At 46.2% G+C, this 19,319-nt stretch overlaps 1 protein-coding gene across 21 annotated transcripts in view; it reads left to right on the plus strand.

Moving 5' to 3' along the window:
• Positions 1-19,319, plus strand: part of MICAL3 (microtubule associated monooxygenase, calponin and LIM domain containing 3) — a 229,304-nt gene that overhangs the window by 202,575 nt on the left and 7,410 nt on the right. For 15 of the 21 annotated variants that reach the window (XM_043564904.1, XM_043564917.1, XM_043564920.1 and 12 more), the window contains 5 exons: positions 586-696; positions 2,249-2,342; positions 16,143-16,208; positions 18,921-19,020; positions 19,172-19,245. In XM_043564904.1, the coding sequence (XP_043420839.1) occupies positions 586-696; positions 2,249-2,342; positions 16,143-16,208; positions 18,921-19,020; positions 19,172-19,245 (445 nt within the window). Of the gene's footprint in view, positions 1-585; positions 697-2,248; positions 2,343-7,306; positions 7,358-16,142; positions 16,209-18,920; positions 19,021-19,171; positions 19,246-19,319 lie in introns of those variants that run through there. The other 6 variants (XM_043564911.1, XM_043564913.1, XM_043564922.1 and 3 more) reach the window with 3 other exon arrangements.

Genomic DNA, 19,319 nt, shown 5'->3' on the forward strand with positions numbered 1-19,319 from the left:
AGAATGGAGGCATCCCAATTTTCTCTACTTCAGATGTTACTTCTTAAAGAACCTTATAAATATCACTCATCTGAAGAAAGTAGCATTTGATACTAAATAAGAAAATAAAAGGATCCTGATTTTTCTTTTTCCTTTCCCTATATGTCTCCTAGAAGCAGGAGGCTTAGGGGAACTAATTACCATATTTTTACCCCTGGAAAATCTCAAAAAGACCAGACATCCTGACATTCCCATCCTGACATGGGAAACAAGTGATTTCTGTGATAAAGGAGCATGTGGCCCTCAGTCAGTCCCTACTCAGCCTCCTGTCCCTGTCACAGTGGGGAAGTATCTCACTTGCAGATCTTTAGCTGTACCCTGTAGCATTTAGGGCTCCAGCAAGGATGAGTGTCAGTGAAGCCTCTGGCTGAGCTGCAGCCTGGGAGTCTGCACACACCTCACGGCTCCCTGTCCACCCCACGGGCACTCTGCAGAAGGGCAGCTGCAACCTAGGGACAGTGCTCACTGTGCCCCCTGACAACCAGCACCCAAACCTGTCCCAGGCCTGCTGCGCCTGACTTAGGAAATCTCTCTCGTTCTCTCCAGCCAAGAACTTACACAGAGGAGGAACTGAACGCCAAGCTGACCCGGCGTGTGCAGAAGGCAGCTAGGAGGCAGGCCAAGCAAGAGGAACTGAAGCGGCTACACCGAGCTCAGGTAAAATCCCCAAAGGGGCCACAATTCCAAGTGTGAAAGAGCACCCTCCTCTCTAACATGCTTGTCCTTGTCCACAATGAGGGTAGGTAAAGAGAACAGAGCAGAGGTAGACGGGGTATCCCTGATAACTGAGAGAATAGCCCCAAAGTCTCAGGCCACAAGCATCTGGCTCGATGCAACTGTAGAAGCCTTGATTTTGTGGAGTTACTCATAGGAAAGGAAGAGCCATGCTTTGAGTTTCCTAAATTCCTTGCTCTGGAGTAATCATTGTAAAGTCAGCTGTTGTCAAGAGGCAACCTGGCAGCCTCTGATGGGCCTGGGGTTTCCAGGTCAGAGCTGTCCTCCAGGCATCAGCCTCTGTCTTCAGGCCTCACAGATCCTAGACCATTCTAGATTTTCTTCATGGAACAAAAAATAATTTTTTATACAAAGTATAGAAGATATCTAAATATAATATGGTTTTTAAAATGAGGGTTGCCTGCGTGGCTCAGTCAGTTGAGCATCCAACTTCAGCTCAGGTCATGATCTCACAGTTCATGGGTTCAAGCCCCACATCAGGCTTTGTGCTGACAGTGCTGAGTCTGCTACGGATTCTGTGTCTCTTTCTCTCTCTCTGCCCCTCCTCTGCTTGAGCTCTCACTCTCTCTCTCTCTCTCTCTCAAAAATAAATAGACGTTAAAAAAAAGATTTTTAATGAAATTGTGTGTGTGTGTGTATATATATATATACGTATATACATATATACATACATGTATATACATACGTATACATATACATATACATATATGTATATAGTTGTATTCATACAACAATGAGAAACATTAACAGCAAACCAACCAAATACCAACAAAGATACACCTTTGAATTCCATGTTTAGCAAGCATCAAAACCACCAGTCTTTTAATCCTTTTCTTGAACATTATTCTGTATCCACATTCTCTACATTGATTGGATTCCCGGATTTTATTTCATTTTCTGTGTGACATTCTCCAGATATACACCATTGGCTGCTGCTGGGTTGAATGTCCTTCTAGTAACCATTATCAGTCCCCATGGAGCACAGAGAAACTTCTCACTGTGTGCTTCCAAACAGATTCTGGTGTATTGCTCCATTCTAGATTTTTTTTTTTTTAATCTTTTAGAGACAAGATTTCTGCAGTACTCTCCAAAAACGCCTGCTAATGCTTTAGCAACCTCACTATTAGCAAGGTCTTACTTAGGCTGCAGAATGTCAGTCCTTCTTGCAGGAGCTTATATCCACTTCTATCTTTGAACTGCCCTGCAGAGGGCTGGTCGCTCCTTTAATGTGCACCCACACACTGTGGTGCTTACTAATGACAAGCCCTGGTCTGCATTGTTAACAAGGCCCTGGTGGGTTCGATGTAGGTGGTCATCACACCACACTCTGGGCATAATGCCCATGGACTACTTTCCAACTTTTGGATCTAATTTGTTTTTCTCCCTGTTTGTGTTTGTACAGTTTAGTTGTCTTCCTGAAAGCTAGGAGGTGAGAGAGAAAGTTGGGTACTTACACTGTTCTGTTTTCCCATAGATTATCCAGCGGCAGCTGGAGCAGGTGGAGGAAAAGCAGAGGCAGCTGGAGGAAAGAGGGGTTGCTGTGGAGAAGGCACTCCGTGGTGAAGCAGGTATTGTCTGGGTCTCCTTTGTGAGGAGGTTTGTTCCTAAAGGAAAGCCCCTGGCCCCACCCCATGGGAGGCTAGTTTTGTGTCACCTCGTCTGGAATTCAGCTTCTTTTCCAGCAGGGTTCTCTGGGGGCCTTCATCACCGAGATTGGGGCTTCCTGCTAAGCAGAGGAAAAGAAAAGCATCTCTGTTTGGGACTGCCCCAAGGCCTGGACTTGTTCTTCCGCCCTGTCTGAGGGCTTGCCATTTATCTGTAGAACGAACTCTCAGTCCACTTCATTTGTTGGTGGCAAGCACTGGGCCTCCTCCTCCTCTCTTCCTCCTCCTTTCCCACCCCATCATTTTCTCTAGAAGAAAATAACTGGGAATGAGGGAAACTGTACCAAAAGGAACCATCACAGAACTGCACGAGCAGGGCCCTCAGTCTGCTTCCCACATGCCACTTCCAGTCTTTAGCTCTCTGGGCTCCCTCCTGCTCAGACTTCACAGGGAATAGGAGGGCATGTGCCCCACAGAGTCCTCACTGCCTCCTGTGTGTGGAGTACACAGGTGTCCTAGTGTGCTGGTCACTCAGGGCAGGGTGGACAGGCTCAGGGGATGGTGGCAAGCCAGCACAGAGTAGACACTGGGAAATGGCTGTGAGGACCACGTGCTCAGTGGCTGCCATTCCCAGGGAAGAGCTGTGGAACATAGTGCAATCACCCCCACCGTTCATCCAAGGAGCCTGTGAGGTGGATTCAGCACAGTTGGGCACACAGAAAGCAAGGAACAACCTGAGTCATCCCTAGTCCCAAGGGCCTAGGAAGAAGCCCTGTTGGTTCAAGACCTTGAAACCACTGGGCCAACCCCAACTATAGCTCCAACTCAGGCATGGAGTGACTGATCTCTGCTTTCTCAAGAGTCCATGAGTCTCAGTCCAGTGTCTGGATGGAGAAACCTCCTTCTCCTTATAGAGAGCCCAGGCCTCCAGGTTCAGCATTCAAGTTGTGAGGCTGGGGATGAAGAAAGGAGGTGACCTAACTTTGCGGTAACCCCTAACTCCTTATTCTAGCAATGCAGAAGGGCAGGGGTGGTGCATCTCCTGGTGGGCGGGCTCTCTGTAAACTGAAGCAGAACCAGTAAGAGGCAGTCAGGAATGGGACCATTTGCTGCCATGTGATCTTGCTGAGCTGACCTCACAGTGTGTGCCTGATGTCAAGATGAATTCACAGGGTTCTGTAGGTCCAAAGTTCATGTGGGGGGGGGGGGGGGCATCAGGGTTCAGACATAGAAGTGGATCTTTCCAAGCCCTTCAAGGCCTAGAAATTGCAGCTGACCAGTTGATTCAATGATGACCTTCAGGTGAAGAGATGGGATGGGAGAGAAAGATGAGGATGTGATGTTCTTGGTTTTGTGCCTTACCTGACGCTGGAGTTACTGCTTGAAGCCTGGGCCACCAAAAGCAAAAGCTTGAACCACTGAGCAGCCAGTCAATCAGAAGCCTGGGACGTGTGACTGCGAGGCAAGCACTGACCCCTGTGTCAAGGAGTGGAGATTTGGGTTCACCTGAAATGGTCTCCAGGCTTCCAAATGAAGCTGTGATGTCCCCCACCATTTTGTTTTGGCTCCCTGCCCTGCATGTGCTTACTTGGCCTCCTTAGTAAAGCCTGCCCACCCAGAGGGAGTTAGCCTGAGCCCAGCAGGGATGCTCTGCACCAGTTGTAACAGGACTCCCAGAGCCCTACCATCACTGCTTTCTCTTCTGAAGATGTCAGGAGGGAGCCTTGGCCCACCTTTATTCCTTCCTATCCTTTCCCACAGGTTACTTCTGCCAAGATGGAACGTGAGGGATAGATCTTCCAACACGTAGTCAGAATAACTCAACCAGCATGTGCTTCTCCATTTCATTGTTAGCATAAGTTCTCAAGGAAGACAGTCTCTGCCTCCTCCTCACAGGGTTCTGAAATTCCAGTGGGCCCACCCCAGGGTTGATGGTTTCTGTAAAGCACCTATCAGGTCCCATGCAGTTCAAGTCTGTGGTATTGCTTCAGTATTTCTGTAATAGGCCATGTTATTCAAGCTGCTGACTGCCAAGGGGTCATAGAAAAATCTACCCTTTGGCATGGGAGATTGCCAAAGTTCCCCTTTCCAGTTATTTAGGTAATTATCTTTTCATAAAAATATACAACCAGGATTTCATCTAAGTCAATGGTTTTCAAACTTGTTTTTTAGCAGCCAAATTATAAGTTAAGTTTAAATCAAAAAGAATGTTGATAAGCACCAGTTTGGAAATACCTCCAGTGATAACAGGCCTCCACATGCAGTCCGTCCCCGGGGCCCAGTGGAGACAGCATCCTGACACACAGAGGGAGTTGCCGTGAATGGTGACAGTGTTTTAGCAGTTCACTTGGGCGTCTCAGGATGTGTGCAGTTGAAATTACCTCCATGCTAGAAGCTAAAGGTGGAGCAGTAGGAATTGTTTTCACAGTTGAGTCACTAACAAATCTAACAGCAGCTCCTTATTTCTTTCTTTTTTTTTAAATTTTTTAACATTTATTCAGTTTTGAGAGACAGACTAGAGCGTGAGCTGGGGAGGGGCAGAAAGAGGGGGAGAGAGAATCCAAAGCAGGCTCCAGGCTCTGAGCTGTCAGCATAGAGCCTAACACAGGGCTCGCTCGAACTCACTGACTGCAAGATCATGACCCTCTGAGCCGAAGTCGGATTGTTAACCGACTGAGCCACCCAGGCGCCCCAGAAGCTCCTTATTTCTTATAAAGAGTAGATCTCAGAGAAAAGCCCCCAGGCATGTGGTAAACACAAAAGCCAACTCTGCTGTGATATCATAGCATGGATGTCATCCTCCTAGAGGACCGCACTGTGACAGGAGCTGCTCTGACAGGCTCGGTCTCACTGAGTGATGGTTCCCCAGGATGCTGTCCTGTACTATTGTTGATAAGTACTCTACTTGCAGGCCAGAATTTAAATAAATATGTAAGATATCCTCTTCCCTAATACATTTTCAGCAGATACAGACACTTGCACACAGAGAGCCGAAGAAACTTGCACACAGAGAGCCTCACAAAAGCAAGTTTGCCTGATAGCACAGATTGATGTGTTGATGGTCTTCAGTGGGTTAAAGTTGGCATATCAGACTTCTGAATGTGGTGTGTCTTGTGTAAGTTTGAAAGGAGTTCAAAGTACTTGTGAATCAGTTAGTTGGAAGACCACTTGAAGAACCCTAGGGTTTCACAGAACAGTTTGAAAACCATTGTTCTAGTCCAAACTCTTGTAAGCAAAGCTTTATCAAAACACCTTCATCCAAATACGTATTTATCCTGTTTTTAAAGACAGGCTTTGGTAGCTCCATTGGGAGATTTCCCCATGGTACATTTGGGAAATTCTCAAGATATAGTAACTCCTACCATGAGAATGTATTTCCAAACGTATTTTTTCTTATTTTAAACATACTGCTTCCAAGGCTCGCCTCTTGTCAGAAATCTCAGTGGCCCTGGTCCTACTTAGCAGAGATCATCTCTGAGGCTGAACTGTGAACATTGGCTGTCCTTTCTCTCCTGCTTCTACATTCCATTCCTGTTGTTAGTCTGGTTGCTCCTGGCTGAGTCCTTAAGGAGATAGACTCAGTTGAGCATGATAGTTTGGAGTCTTCCAGCACCGCTGGAAGTTCGTCCCTTCCCTGAGGGTGCACAGCTGGCTGAGCCTGCCATCCTGTCCTGCCTGATGAGCTCAAGCCTCCATAGGTGTCTGAAGGGGTCCGAGTGTTAGCCAGGCTGCCCTTCCAGAGAAGAGATCTGATACAGACCTGCCATCCTGTTGATCTCCACTGGTCTAAGGCTGACATATATTTGGGCCACAGGGTTAGGCTTAGAGCCTTCAAGCCTAGGGCACATGTGATTTCTAGTGTGGAGCACCTGAGAAACCCTTTTTGTTTCTGGAACTGTGATTCAAATTTAAACCACTGAATCAGCCTTGAGCATGAGTTGAAAAACCATTCCAGGATTACATTCTGCCTTCTGGTTTGTCCATTCTTAAAGGGGAAACCCTCATGTAGAACAAAAGGCTGCCAGGATCAGCATTTAGATTGAGAGATTTGGAGGCAAAGGGTAACACATAGCAGCTGACTTTTGTTGGACTCTGCATATGTTTATGATTCTGAGAGTGTGAGGACCATCCGCCCAAGCTCAGGCCCTCTGCAGTGACCAGTCTCTGCATCTCAGGCATGTGAAGAACGTCACATCCGTGCTGCACAGCCATGTGGAGCTGGACGGCAAGGAGTGCCTGTGGCCAGCAGACCTCCAGGAGCCCTAGGGCAAATAGTCATGGTTCATTGTGTGCTTTTAAAAAGAAGTCTGGCTGAAGTTGGGCCTAATTTCAGAAGAAACAGGATTTCCTTCATCTCAAACCTATCCAGTGAAAGTGGTTCTGCAAAGAGTTTGATATGCTCACCAGTGGGGTCACAGGTGAATTCTTGGGAGAGCTCTGACTGCCTTTAAACCTAAGGATTGGTGGCCTTGCAGAGCTTTTTTAGGATGTTTATATCTTGCCTTCAATGTCTCAGCCTGGGGCTTCTAATGTTCAGTAAAAAGGTAGTAAGTAGCCCCTGATATGCCCTTGAATTTTTAAAAATCTTAGATGCAGTTGAGTCCCAGCAGAGGCAGGATTCCCAGCAAAGCCAAGGCCTTCTGTTCTGTCTTAACTGATCAGAGGTCTAAACAGCAATCACATTGCTAATTGGCTATTAACTGTATCACTTGTGGTTTTTAGTGAGCACTCCCTTCCACCACCAGGAAGTATGTAGCTACAGCACGTGTGTATTGTAATGTACTTAGATGCATGCTCTCCAGCTGTTCTCCTCGCCTTCTTGCTGTATCTCTGTTTCTTATGCTTCATGTCATTGATTGCTTTGGGTATGGGGGCACAGGAGGGTTATGTGATCCAGTAACTCTCTCTTCACCAATTCCTTGTTGTAGACTATTGGGGAGAGTCTTATTACAGTGACCTCATCGACTTGCATCTGGGTGGTATGTATAGCAGCATCTGTTGCTGACACTAACCCTGCTGACACCCTCTCCCCGCCCACCCTTCCCAGTCTCTGCTCACAAACAACAAGAAGATATCAACCTGGTAACCAAATGGCAAAAGCACAGGCCCTTTTCCAGCTCATAATGGAGCAGCATGCTGGATCCCCTGCACATAAATAATCCAGAGGAAGATTTGAGATAGCCTTTGCTGCCCCGGGTTAATTTAATTTTTTTTAATAAAAGTTCACCTACCCTTCCCCATCAACCTCACATCGGCATCCTGGTCCCTCTAATATAGTTTAGTCATTTGACAGTAGTAACCCACATGCACATGCATTCACATGCACACACACACACACACACACACACACACACATTTTCTCTCTCCTTCCCCAGTATGACCTGTGCCCTGAATTTCATTCTCATTCCTTACACGTAGGTATCACATCCACTAGGAATCTCACTGCCAGTCACATTCAAGAACCAAACGTGTAAAGAACTCAGCCTCACCCATTTTCATTAGGCTGCGTTCATATTTCCCCTAAAAGATCCAAGTGCATGGAAAAAGATGCAGTTGTGATTTCTGCCCAAATCCACTGACCTTGAGGCTGTGTTGACAGATGCCTATAATTATGTCCTTCCCTCCTCGCTGTGTCATGAAAGTTACTTTGCAGTTCTTTTCAGTGAAGATAGGAAAAGCCTAAGGCAGCAGTTCTCGAAGTATGGTCTCTGGACCAGCAGCATCAGCAACATCACTTGGGAGCTTACTAGAAATGCAAATTTCCAAGCCCTATCCCAGACCTTCAGAATCAGAAACTCTAGAAGTGAGGCATGGTTATCTGTGTTTTAACAAACCTTCCAGGTGACTCTCATGCCCTCTAAAGCAAGAAAACCACTGCCTTAAAGGAATTCACGATTTTTGATGTCTTGACTATACAAAGCTTACCATTTGTATTTGATTAGGGTAATAACGAATCCGTGAGTCTCATTTCTAGACTTCAGGCAGTTTTGTTAAGAGGAGTGCCAAGCAGCTGATCCTGAGGTTAACCAGGGGAGACTCGGGCCCCTCCTTGGAGTTCCTGCATCCTTGGATGGTCCCTCTGACCTCTTTATCTCCCCTTACAGGCTCTTTGCCTAGAAGTTGTCTTACAAGAACTGGCAAAGATTATCGTCTATCATTTTTTGCCATAATCCCATCCTTTTAAGAGTCACTTCGTGGCCCATTCATTTAAAAGCCAAGGACATAATTCTGTGATTTCTACTGTATGACAATTCCATATTGTTAGCCTTGAGCGGTAAGGAAACAGGCTCTTGACCTCGGGTCGGTTGGTTCGCTGCTGGTCGCTGCTTGTTTTCTGTCCCCAGGGTCCCATGGACACCTACCCCTCTTCAGATCCCTTCAGTGCCCCAGAGCTTCTGGTGTGTTCAGGGACTTCCATACTCATGGCCATTGATGCTGTAAAAGGGCTGATGCTTGCATTCCAATTAACAAATCCCATTTCCTGTCTAATATCCTTGACTCCTTTCCCACCTCCTTCTAACATGCCCTGGCAGATGTTTATGTCAATCCTAAAAACGAATCTCAGTGTGTGAAAAAGATTTTTTTTTTAATTTAAAATCTCCCAGAAGGAACTGTCAAAACCCATTCCTTTATAGTTATATTCACCCTTCCCTCCCAGCTCAAGATCCTGTTGCCACTGGTTACCTAGTGTGTCTAGTTTTGTTTTCTGCACTCCCATGCTTGGGTGATAAAATGTTGTTGGCTATTTTCAGTTCTGTGTCCCTGACTTGAGAGCTTCTAGCCTCTCAGATTTAGAATTCCATCAAATTTCAGAGAAAAAGGAAATAAGTAGAAAAAAGAAATCCCGGGGCGCCTGGGTGGCTCAGTCAGTTAAGCGTCTGACTTCAGCTCAGGTCATGATCTCACAGTCTGTGGGTTCGAGCCCCGCATCGGGCTCTGTGCTGACAGCTCAGAGCCTGGAGCCTGCTTCCGATTCTGTGTCTCCCTCTCTCTCTGCCCCTCCCCTGCTCATGCTCTGTCTCTCTCTGTCGCAAAAATAAATAAAAACATTAAAAAAAATTTTTAAAGAAAAAAGAAACCCCAGTGTATTTTCTGAGTTATAAAATACCCCACCATCAAATACCTTATAGCCCCTGCTACTTGGTTCTCATCAACCCATTGCTTCCTCTTTTGCCAGCTCATTATGATTTCTGTGTTAAATTTAAACTTCTCTTGTGGTTCTTTTCACCACATAGAAGCTGCTACTGTCCTACCAATGAAGCAAAAAAGAGTCATCTATTCTGACGGGAGTGATTTGTACCCCTGGCAGAAAGGGTCCTCTGGGCCCTGTTCCTGCCCGGCTCCAGGAGGAAAACATAGATGCCAAAAATTAGGTCCCTTTTCACTTTCTGCTGGTGTTTCATTCTTAGAATAGTTGGTAATATTCATTATTTGAGAAGAAAAATTGCCCTTTTGAGATCTGGAGCCTGAATTATAGAGCCTAATTGTTTCTCTACTCTTACATCACCAAAAGGCTACAGGGCAACCCCATTGCTGGGCCCCAGCACCAATCTTATCAGGTGGGTGAGATGAAGCTCCAAGCAGTGTTCAAGTGTTAAGAATTCCATATCCTGCCCACAGAAGTCCACACTCCTGATCCCTGCCCAGTCCTCTGCCTAGTAAACTATATTGCTTGGATAGGGTCTTTCAGTGGCCCTCAGCTAACTATATTAAGTTCCAAACCTGTATCAAAAGTCTCTTTTTGAGCCACACAGTATAGAGAATAAAGATCTCTTCTTCATATAGTTGAATCTTGTAGTTTCAAAAGAAACCATTAGAAGGACACATAATGAACCCTGTACCAGAGAGGAAGTGTCCCCAAGTGACCTCACTCCCTTTCCTTTTTCTTCCCCAGGACACTGAGCAGGCCCTCCCTAACTGGTCCAGCCACCACATTTTTTTGCACTAGAACAGATAGATGATTGGAAATCTTTAGATATAAAAACTGTTTCTCTTCCAAAGAACTTTCAATTAAAAACATATACCTAAATTCTCGTTTTCGAAGACCTCCCCATTTGATTTGTATGTCTCAAAGGGAAATTGAAAGAACATGAATTGTTCAAAAATGTAACAGAAAGGCCTGGAAAGTGGTCTTTCATGGTTGCTGGTGAGTTGGGGCAGAGACACAGGAAGGCTCACCCCAGGCCTTCTCACCTCCCCTCCCTTTCTGTTCTATTGGCTTCCCTTAATTTGATGTTGGTACATTTTTTACTTGTCTTTTGGTCTGAGCATTATTAGCCTTGCTCTGTTTTTGCTTAGGAACTTTAAAATCCTTGAGATTTCCAAGCGTGTGTGTGTGTGTGTGTGTGTGTGTGTGTGTGTGTGTGTCTGTTTGCATGTGTATACCTTGGATCTCCATTCTTACATGCTTTTTTAGTTTTCTTTTTTGGAGAAGGGCTTCATTTTTTCCCCAATCTAGAGATTCATGCTGCACTGAGTTTTTATAACACAAGGCACATCTTAGCCCTGTCTGTGTATGTAGACTGGGCCTGCTAGACCAGAAACCTTCCACCGTATCGTGATGCTTGCTTACCACCCAGCAGCAGTGCAAACTAGCCAACTTGGTTCCCTCTTAGGGCCAAAGTGTTCATCGTTGCCCCTGAGTTTGGGATTGGGCACTTCAGCCTTGTAATGCAAAAGCTACTTCTCAGAAGCATAGCATTGATACTGAGCAAATGGGTTTCCTGGGTTGAGGAGTCAGAACAGTTGAGTATAACCTTAGTTAACAAAACATTTGGTCAGTCTTCCCTTGCTTCAGGCTATGTAACCTGAAAAACACAAAAGAAAATCAATGGAAGCCTTGTTCATTATACCTGAATTACCAAGAAGTTCTCCCCTTCCTGGGCATGTGGCTTTCTGCAAGGCTAATCTGGCAGATGGAGCTTGGGCATGACAGGTAATGCCCCTGATGTTCCCTTATGAAAAGATGAACAACATTCTGGTAGTATCTGTAGGATGAATTGTATAAAAAGGTATTGCTGCAATGCTGGCTCAGTTATCAGTAAATATAGTAGCATTACTACCAAAAACAAGTTTGAGAAATGAGTGAAAGTCCACCCAGGCAAGATGAAGGCTGCACAGGCTGGCCCACAGAGACTGGCCCAGAGCTACTGCAGCAGGAAAATAGAAGCACGAAACGTGACTGAGAAATAAACATACCTGTTTCCTATCCATGACACCTGGAGCTTGTTCAGAGACCAAAAGGAAGTGAAAAAGAATCTCTTACTTTCTGCAGGATTTTCCACATATGTAGCTGGAAAGGAAGTCATCTAACCCAGGGGTACTTTACAGATTTTTATACATGAAACAAGCTACGGTGTATCAAAAGGGAAAATGTTGGGGGAGGGGTGCAATTTTTGAGCCTGTAAAAGGGTGATGATGTTTGTAAGCTGATCATTTAGAATTCTGTATTTTTGTGTGAAAATACAAGTGGTGATTCAGCTTATAAAAAGCCCATTTTCCTCATGTCTCTGGTGCACAGTACTAGGCTGGGACATTCTAGTCCCAGGCTGGGGCTTCTGGAATCTAGATATCTCCCTAGCCCATCTGACTAGAGTCTCCACATGGTCTACCAGGCAGGTAGAGACCCTGAAGCCTGTGGTGAAGGCTCCTTTGTCCAACAATGAGAACTGGGAGCCTGTATCATGGGAAGAGATAAGTATCTGGGATGAGGCAGATGCCCACAGCTGCTTCTCAGCTGTATACCAGACCTGGACATCCCCTTTATTTTTGTTCAAGAATCCTGGAGACTGGCCCACCAACTTGCTCCTGGAGTGGCCCCGGGCCACGTGAGAGACAGGGTCTAGAGTGAGGTATCCAAACAGATCAGGGCAAAGTGGTAGTGTGGAGAATGCGGCCAACCTAGGATTCAGGTCCTAGCTTCACCATATGCCCAGCAAAGTCACTTAACCTGTCTGGGCCTCTGCAGAATAATGGGAGGAAGGGATGACATTGCCAGCTTTCCTGGTCTGGCATTCTGAGTAGGGTCTATGTGTGACTCTTCTCCCAGCTGCTTCCAGCAGCTATTTGCTAGATTTGCCTAGAGCCTTTGTTAGCCCTTTATTATTTTTTTTTTTTAACGTTTGGGGTTTTTTTGAGAGGAAGTGAGCAGGGGAGGGGCAAAGAAAGAGGGAGAGAGAGAATCCCAAGCAGGCCCCATGCTACCAGCATGGAACCCAACATGGGGCTCCTTCCCACGATCCATGAGATCATGACTTGAGCCGAAATCAAGAGTTAGATGCTTAACTGACTGAGCCACCCAGGCGTCCCTCTTGGCCCTTTAAAGAGGGCAAACTCTTGGGGCACCTGGGTGACTCAGTTGGTTAAGCATCAGACTTCAGCTCAGGTCATGATCTCACAGCTTGTGGGTTTGAGCCCCGCATCCAGCTCTGCTTAGAGCCTGGAGCCTGCTTCCAATTCTGTGTCTCTGTCTCTCTCTGCCCCTTCCCTGCTCTGTCTCTCTCTCTCTCTCTCTCCCTCTCAAAAATAAACATTAAAAAAAAATGTTCAAAAAAAGAGGGCAAACTCTTACTTCAGAATGGGAGAGGAAGATTAAGGGTTTAGTCAGGCTGTGCCACTACTTGGAGCCTCAGATCCCTCACTTGAAAATAGAGAAGCTAATGCCTGTCCAGGTAGCCACCTGGGACCAGTGTAAGGCTCAAATGAAATAATACATGTGAGAATGTTTTGAAATGAAAGCACTATTCATGCTTCTTACATGCATCCCACTAAATCTGATATTCTGCCACTTTTCAAAATCCAATGACCCATCTCATCCCTGCCCCCAGATGTCAAGATGAGTGGGTGCTAGAGCACCACTGATGGTGGCCACCTCTCAAAAGAAAGCACTGCTTCAGAGGAAGAAGTTGAGTTTGCTGCCAGGGTGAAAGTGGGGCAGGTGAGCCTGCAGCATCTGGAAGGCAGACAGAGTAGTCCAGGATGAGAGTGTAGACCTGCTGCTGAGAAGCCTCCAACCAGGACCAAATTCTGGGTTTGCTCAGAGGTGATGACTGCAGTCCTCAGGAGACACCAAAATAGTCTGATAAGTGACACATACAGTACCCATTACAAAGACACAGAGACCTAGCACCCTAGCACTTTAACCATAATAAACTTCTAAAAAACTCGTATTTGCCATAAGCTTGATGATGTTTGCTCTTAGAACTAGTGGACCAAATCATCTATTTCTCACATCTCCAAAAAAGGCAAAGAAATTACACTCAAAATCAGTACCTCTGTGCTTTCCTTGCATGCTCACTTCAGATTCAAGTCTGGGTGGAACTCCCCTTGTTTAACTGGTTTTTTCCCCTTGATTTCTCTCTCTTTTTTTTTTTTTTTTTTTTTGAGAACAAAAAGAAATTTTTTTTCTCTTCTTGGTTTTTTATTTTTTTTAATATAATTTATTGCCAAATTGGTTTCCATACAATTTTTAATTGTTTTTTAACATTTATTTATTTTTGAGAGAGTTAGACTATGCACAAGTGGGGGAGGGACAGAGAGAGGAGACACAGAATCCGAAGAAGGCTCCAGACTCTGAGCAAGCTGTCAGCACAGAGCCTGATGCAGGGCTCAAACCCACGGACCATGAGATCATGACCTGAGCTGAAGTCAGACGTTCAACCAACTGAGCCACCCAGGCTCCCCTTCTTATTTTTAAAGCAGTATTTATTGGGCATTTTTTCTGATTATTAAAGTAGTGTATATTATTACTTAGAATTTGGAGCATGAAGGAAAGTCTGAAGAGGAAAGTCATAACCATGCATCCTGTCAGCTCCACTAGCTCCTTTCCAGGGGTTCCCATTCTGCCTTCTGTTATTAGGATAATGCCTTCTTCTTTTTTTTTTTTTTTAAATACTTTTTTTTTTAACACCTGCTTTACCTGATGTCCCTTTTTCTAATTTCATTTGCTAATTTCTGTTCTGAATATCCTGTTACCTCATATTGTCATCTGTGTTGGAAAGGGTGTATGAGGATGTGGTCTACATAAAAAGAACTAAAAGCTACATTTGTGATATCCAGAAAGTAGAAACACATTTAAACATACATGCAGGTACATGGGCTCAACTGTGTTGGTTGTGTATCAAGTCACTGTCCCTTGCTAATGAATGTGGACACTGTTCCACTCTGCACCACAGGTGTGCTTGCATATAATATCAGTACCAGGAAGCAACAGAGAATGTTACATTGACATTGTGTGTCATGAGATTTATCCAGGTATTCTGAGCACCAACAGGGAGTCTGCACTTTGAAACAGAGAAGGTTGAATGTGGATCAGCTATAAGCAGAGAAAGGAGCCTTTCTTCCCAACCCCAGTGCATCAGCTGATCACAGTCATGTCTGTTTAGAACCCTGGATGTAATCAACATTGCAGACACACATGCATACCCACAAACAAGTCTCTGGCTTTAGTTTTGAAGTATTACCTGATACTAGGTTCATTGTGCACAAAGCACTATGATGAACACTGAAGGGCGTGAAAGAAAGGGAAAATGGTGCCTGCATTTGCAAAGCAGAAGGGCCCATCAACCAATAGCTTGTCTATTTAGCCCTCTTATTGACTAAAACAGATCTATTTCTTAAACCCTGTTATAATCCTAAAACTGCCCCTGCTCCCTGTAGTCCTGAGGCCATTTCTCTGAGCCTGTGTCTCCTGTGTGTGCCCTGGTGGTTCTGTGATGGTCCCTTGCTGGGCTCCCCTCCCTCCTCCTGGGTAACCATCAGGTCTCCCTAAGTCTTAGACATGTCTCTCTGCACACTGTCTTCTCTCAGTTGCCCCGTCCATGACTCTTACCAGCATTGTTACTGTGAGTTTTCGGCATGTCCTGTCAGCTCACCCCTTTTGGTCTTCCAGTCCAAAGTATGACAGCCTTCCCCTAGATGTGGCATTGGAACCCTTTGTGGAGATGGAGGGGCAGAAGAAAAGGGGGTGGTTGTCTCTCCCTGGTACATGGGGGGATAGTGAGATGGACTGGTGGAAGTTGCCCCTGTGTAGTTATGTTTCCCTCAAGTCACCCTGGATCAGAATTCAAAGCATTACAGATATCAGCCCTGGAAGCCCATCCCAAGGTCAGGTGCTGCCTCCATAGATTCAGAGCTTCTTTCTGTGGGCATGGCAATCCCTTAGACTTACCCAGGGTTAGTTTTACGTGGAGTGCATGCGTCTGTGGTGACATCTTAGAATATTTCACACAGGTTTGGTTGGTGACCCGAGGTTATCACCTGCAAACTTAGGAGCAGTGTTGGCCACATATTTAACATGAACTGTTCCACAGAGATAGGCAGACAAGTCCCAGGGGCTTTGGGTATTTTTGAGGAGGGAACCCAATACCCAGATGTCACCACCTTCCCAGTAAGGAACAGAGGAAGAAGGAGCATCCCACTCACCCCAAGAGCCACCCACCATCATAAGGGAACACGTGCATTCCTTTTTGAAGCCACATGCCCGATGCCTGGGTCTGCTCTTGTTCAGTTTCCGTGCTGAAAAAAGGACTTAATTCATTTGTAGACTTTGTTTCCCTTGTTTCTGCTTTTCCATTTCTTGTATTTTTTTTCTTTTCCTCCTGTTGTTCCTTTCTCACTTCTTATGCTTTTTGTCCTCTGCTTGTTTTTTATTTCACCTTCTCCCTGTCCCTCTCCACTTCCAAACTCCTCTTCCTCCTCCTCCTCTTCCTTTTTGTCTTTCTTCGTCTCCTCCTCCTCCTTTTCCTTGTTTGGTCCTTTTTGAAGTTGAGCCCAGTGGCGGGACTCCACGGCGTAGACCTCTCTCCTTCTGCCCTTGCTGTGTCCAGGAAGGTAACGTAACTCCCCCAACCTCATCCCCACTGCCTCTCAGGGGTCATAGCAACACTAGTCAAACAGGGACCCAAAATCCAGTTATTTCTCTTTTTCTCTGACACTTGAAAGCTTTGTTACAAAACTCTATGAGTATGTGGCAGTTTCTTACAAGGTACAGTATCCCTTTGACTGTCTTGGGGAGGACTGGGGTACAGAGGGGAGCCAGAGAGCCTCCAGGTAGGGGCCTTTCAGGCTGCAGCTGAGCATCCCATGATTTATGCCAGTATTCGTGGCTGGACCTTTCAGACTCAAATCTAGCAGATAGAGGGGCCAGGGACACAGGCGAGGAACCTCCTACCTGTGCGGCAGAGATTTCTATTGGTGTCGTCGAGGAATACTGTCCTTACAAAGACTGGTCAGATGTCCCCAAGTTATTTCCAGAAAAAACAAAAACAAAAACAAAACAAAACACCACTAGATGCAAACTTTCTACCCTGTGTCTTGCTGAGTGTGTGTGTGTATTTTTTTTTAAGTTTGTCTGATTTGAAGTCTGTTGTGGTGATAAGATTGTTGTTGAAAAGGCATGTGGGAAGGGGAAAGGGGAGTGTGGTCATGACTAACCCTTGCTAACTTCTTACTCTGCTCTTCATGGCGCTCACATTTGACTTTCACCCACCCCGCCATATACCTTTGCTCATCGGCTGTGAACAGTCTCTACCATAGCTCATGAGCAGTGTTCGGATGTCTCCCAGTGGAATTTTTGTCCTTGCACATGGGGAGGTGGGAAGGAGGGAGAAGACCTCCCAGTGCGTTCACAGCTTGCCGCACTGGACAGCTTGCATGCCTCAGGGCTCCATCTTCCATGGCCATGTGGGCACACTGTGCAGAGACGCTCAGAAAGGAATGCATGGAACTGAGCTGTGGGCTGCTTTAAAAGCCTAAGGACCAAGTCTATTGGGTCGGGTAAGGAGAGCTTTTGTCCCCAGAAACCCCAGCACTCCACAGAAGCAGGCTTGGCTGGTCAGGAGAGAGCTTCTATCCTTCAGAGTAGGACTCAGGGACAGGACTTCACCTTGGAAGAATAGCTGCATGTGCACCCAGGCACAGTGCAAACACTAAACCCTGCTTGTGTGAGTGCAATTCACTTCTGCCTCTCCAGAGTGTGGTCCCCGTTGAAAGACTAACTGGCAGGGGCCTCCTGTGTGTCAAGCAAACAACCTGGCAGAAAGAGAGTTATCTCTGAACCATGTGCAAGGAAGTCAGATGGGAAGAATGTAGGAAAACAGAAAGGAGTTTGATACAGGGGAGTTGTCCCACCTGAGGGTATATTCCATATGTTTCTGGGTCTGGTCTTTACTGGGATGGGACATCCAGCCAAGTGAGTCATAAAATGGAAGGCACTTTGAAAGATTTCCCAGTCCAATGCCTCTTAACCTGGGGCCCATGGGTGGACTTCAAGAACCCATGAACACCCTGAAGTTTATATAAGATTGCTGGATGTGTACACATGCATTTTTCTATGAAGAGAGTCCCTAGATTTCCTGAGATTCTCAGAATGGTTTGTAATCCAAAAATATTGAAGACCACTGATGTAATGTGTATTTTGCTTCAGGCAGGACCACACTATTGCCACAAGCTGCTACTGCTTTTTTATTTTTTTAATGTTTATTTGTTTTTGAGAGAGAGAGAGCAAGCTCAAGCAGGGGAGAGGCAGAGAGACAGACAGAGATAGAGAATCCCAAGTGGGCTTTGTACTGTCAGCACAGAGCCTGACGTGGTGCTCAAACTCACAAACTGTGAGATCATGACCTGAGCCGAAATCAAAACTCAGCTACTTAATCGACTGATCCACCCAGGTGCCCCTTGCCATGAGCTTCTTTGTGTTCCAAGGAAAAAGAGTTTGTTCCCTCCTTGGGTGGTTTCATTCCTTGGAAGGTTCTTCCTTCTGTCCTCCTGTTTCAGTTAAGCCCAGCAGGGTCAGGCTGCCCCTGATGGAGATTTAGGTATCAGCCATGTGTTAGTGTAGAGCACCAGCCCCAGAAACTGCTGCTGGAATTGGGTCAAAGAGTACTGCCTTATTTAGTCTCTAGGGTCTGCTGGTGTTTCTCTGCCCTTGGCGAGAAACCTGATAGCCATCCTGGGATGTACTACATATACAATGCAGGAAACTTGATGGGCCAGAAGTTCAGAAAAGGTACCTCATTGATGGGGATGTAAAGAAATGATTAGCATCAGTACCAGTCAGTGGCCCAGAGAGGGGCAGTAGCCCAGAAAAGAGCTGGGTTAATGAGGGTAATTTAAAAGGAGGGGTAAGTGCAGTTTATAAATTTGCATTTGCCTCATTCATGAGACTGGTTTCCTCAGAGCAGATTTAGTACATAGCAAGTACCAAATAAATGCTGAATGGGAAAAAGGAGGGCAAGGCACTTAAAACATACCAAGAACTAAACCACTGAGCAGGAGTGGTCCAAATAAGTTGTGACCAGGTTACTGAGGGGGTAAGGGCTGGGCCTGGGAAGGACAGATGGAAAGCACAGACTCCGTTAGGCTCTGGGGGTAGGCATGGTGGCCCCCCTCCATGTCTGTAGGCAAACTTTGGACCTGGCTTGGGAGTGTTCCGGCAGCATCCTGCTCGGCTCTCTTTGCACATTTGCCCCAGTGTGATAACTCCTGCCGGCCGGGGTAGACAGGAGACATTTTCTGCACCTGACGTACCCTCTCTCTTGGCAGGCATGGGCAAGAAAGATGACCCCAAGCTGATGCAGGAGTGGTTCAAGTTGGTGCAAGAGAAAAATGCCATGGTGCGCTACGAGTCAGAGCTGATGATTTTGTGAGTGGCCTGAGATTGGGGACCCAGCTATGGGGGAGGCTATCAGCTCAGCACCTGTCACGGCAGGAGCACAGCTGTTTCCTAATTTAGGCGATGGGGAAATATGGTCCCCAAGTCACTGTCTCCCTCTTCCCCCTGCCCCCAATCCCAGTGCCCGGGAGCTGGAACTTGAGGACCGGCAGAGCCGACTGCAGCAGGAACTTCGGGAGCGGATGGCTGTGGAAGGTAAGAGGGGAAGCGCGCTCTGGAAAGCTGGGTATGGGCCTGCTGCCTCCTGGTCCTGTAGACCTAATGTCTTT

The sequence above is a fragment of the Prionailurus bengalensis genome, chromosome B4 (genome assembly GCF_016509475.1).
Source record: "Prionailurus bengalensis isolate Pbe53 chromosome B4, Fcat_Pben_1.1_paternal_pri, whole genome shotgun sequence".
Taxonomy (NCBI): domain Eukaryota; kingdom Metazoa; phylum Chordata; class Mammalia; order Carnivora; family Felidae; genus Prionailurus; species Prionailurus bengalensis.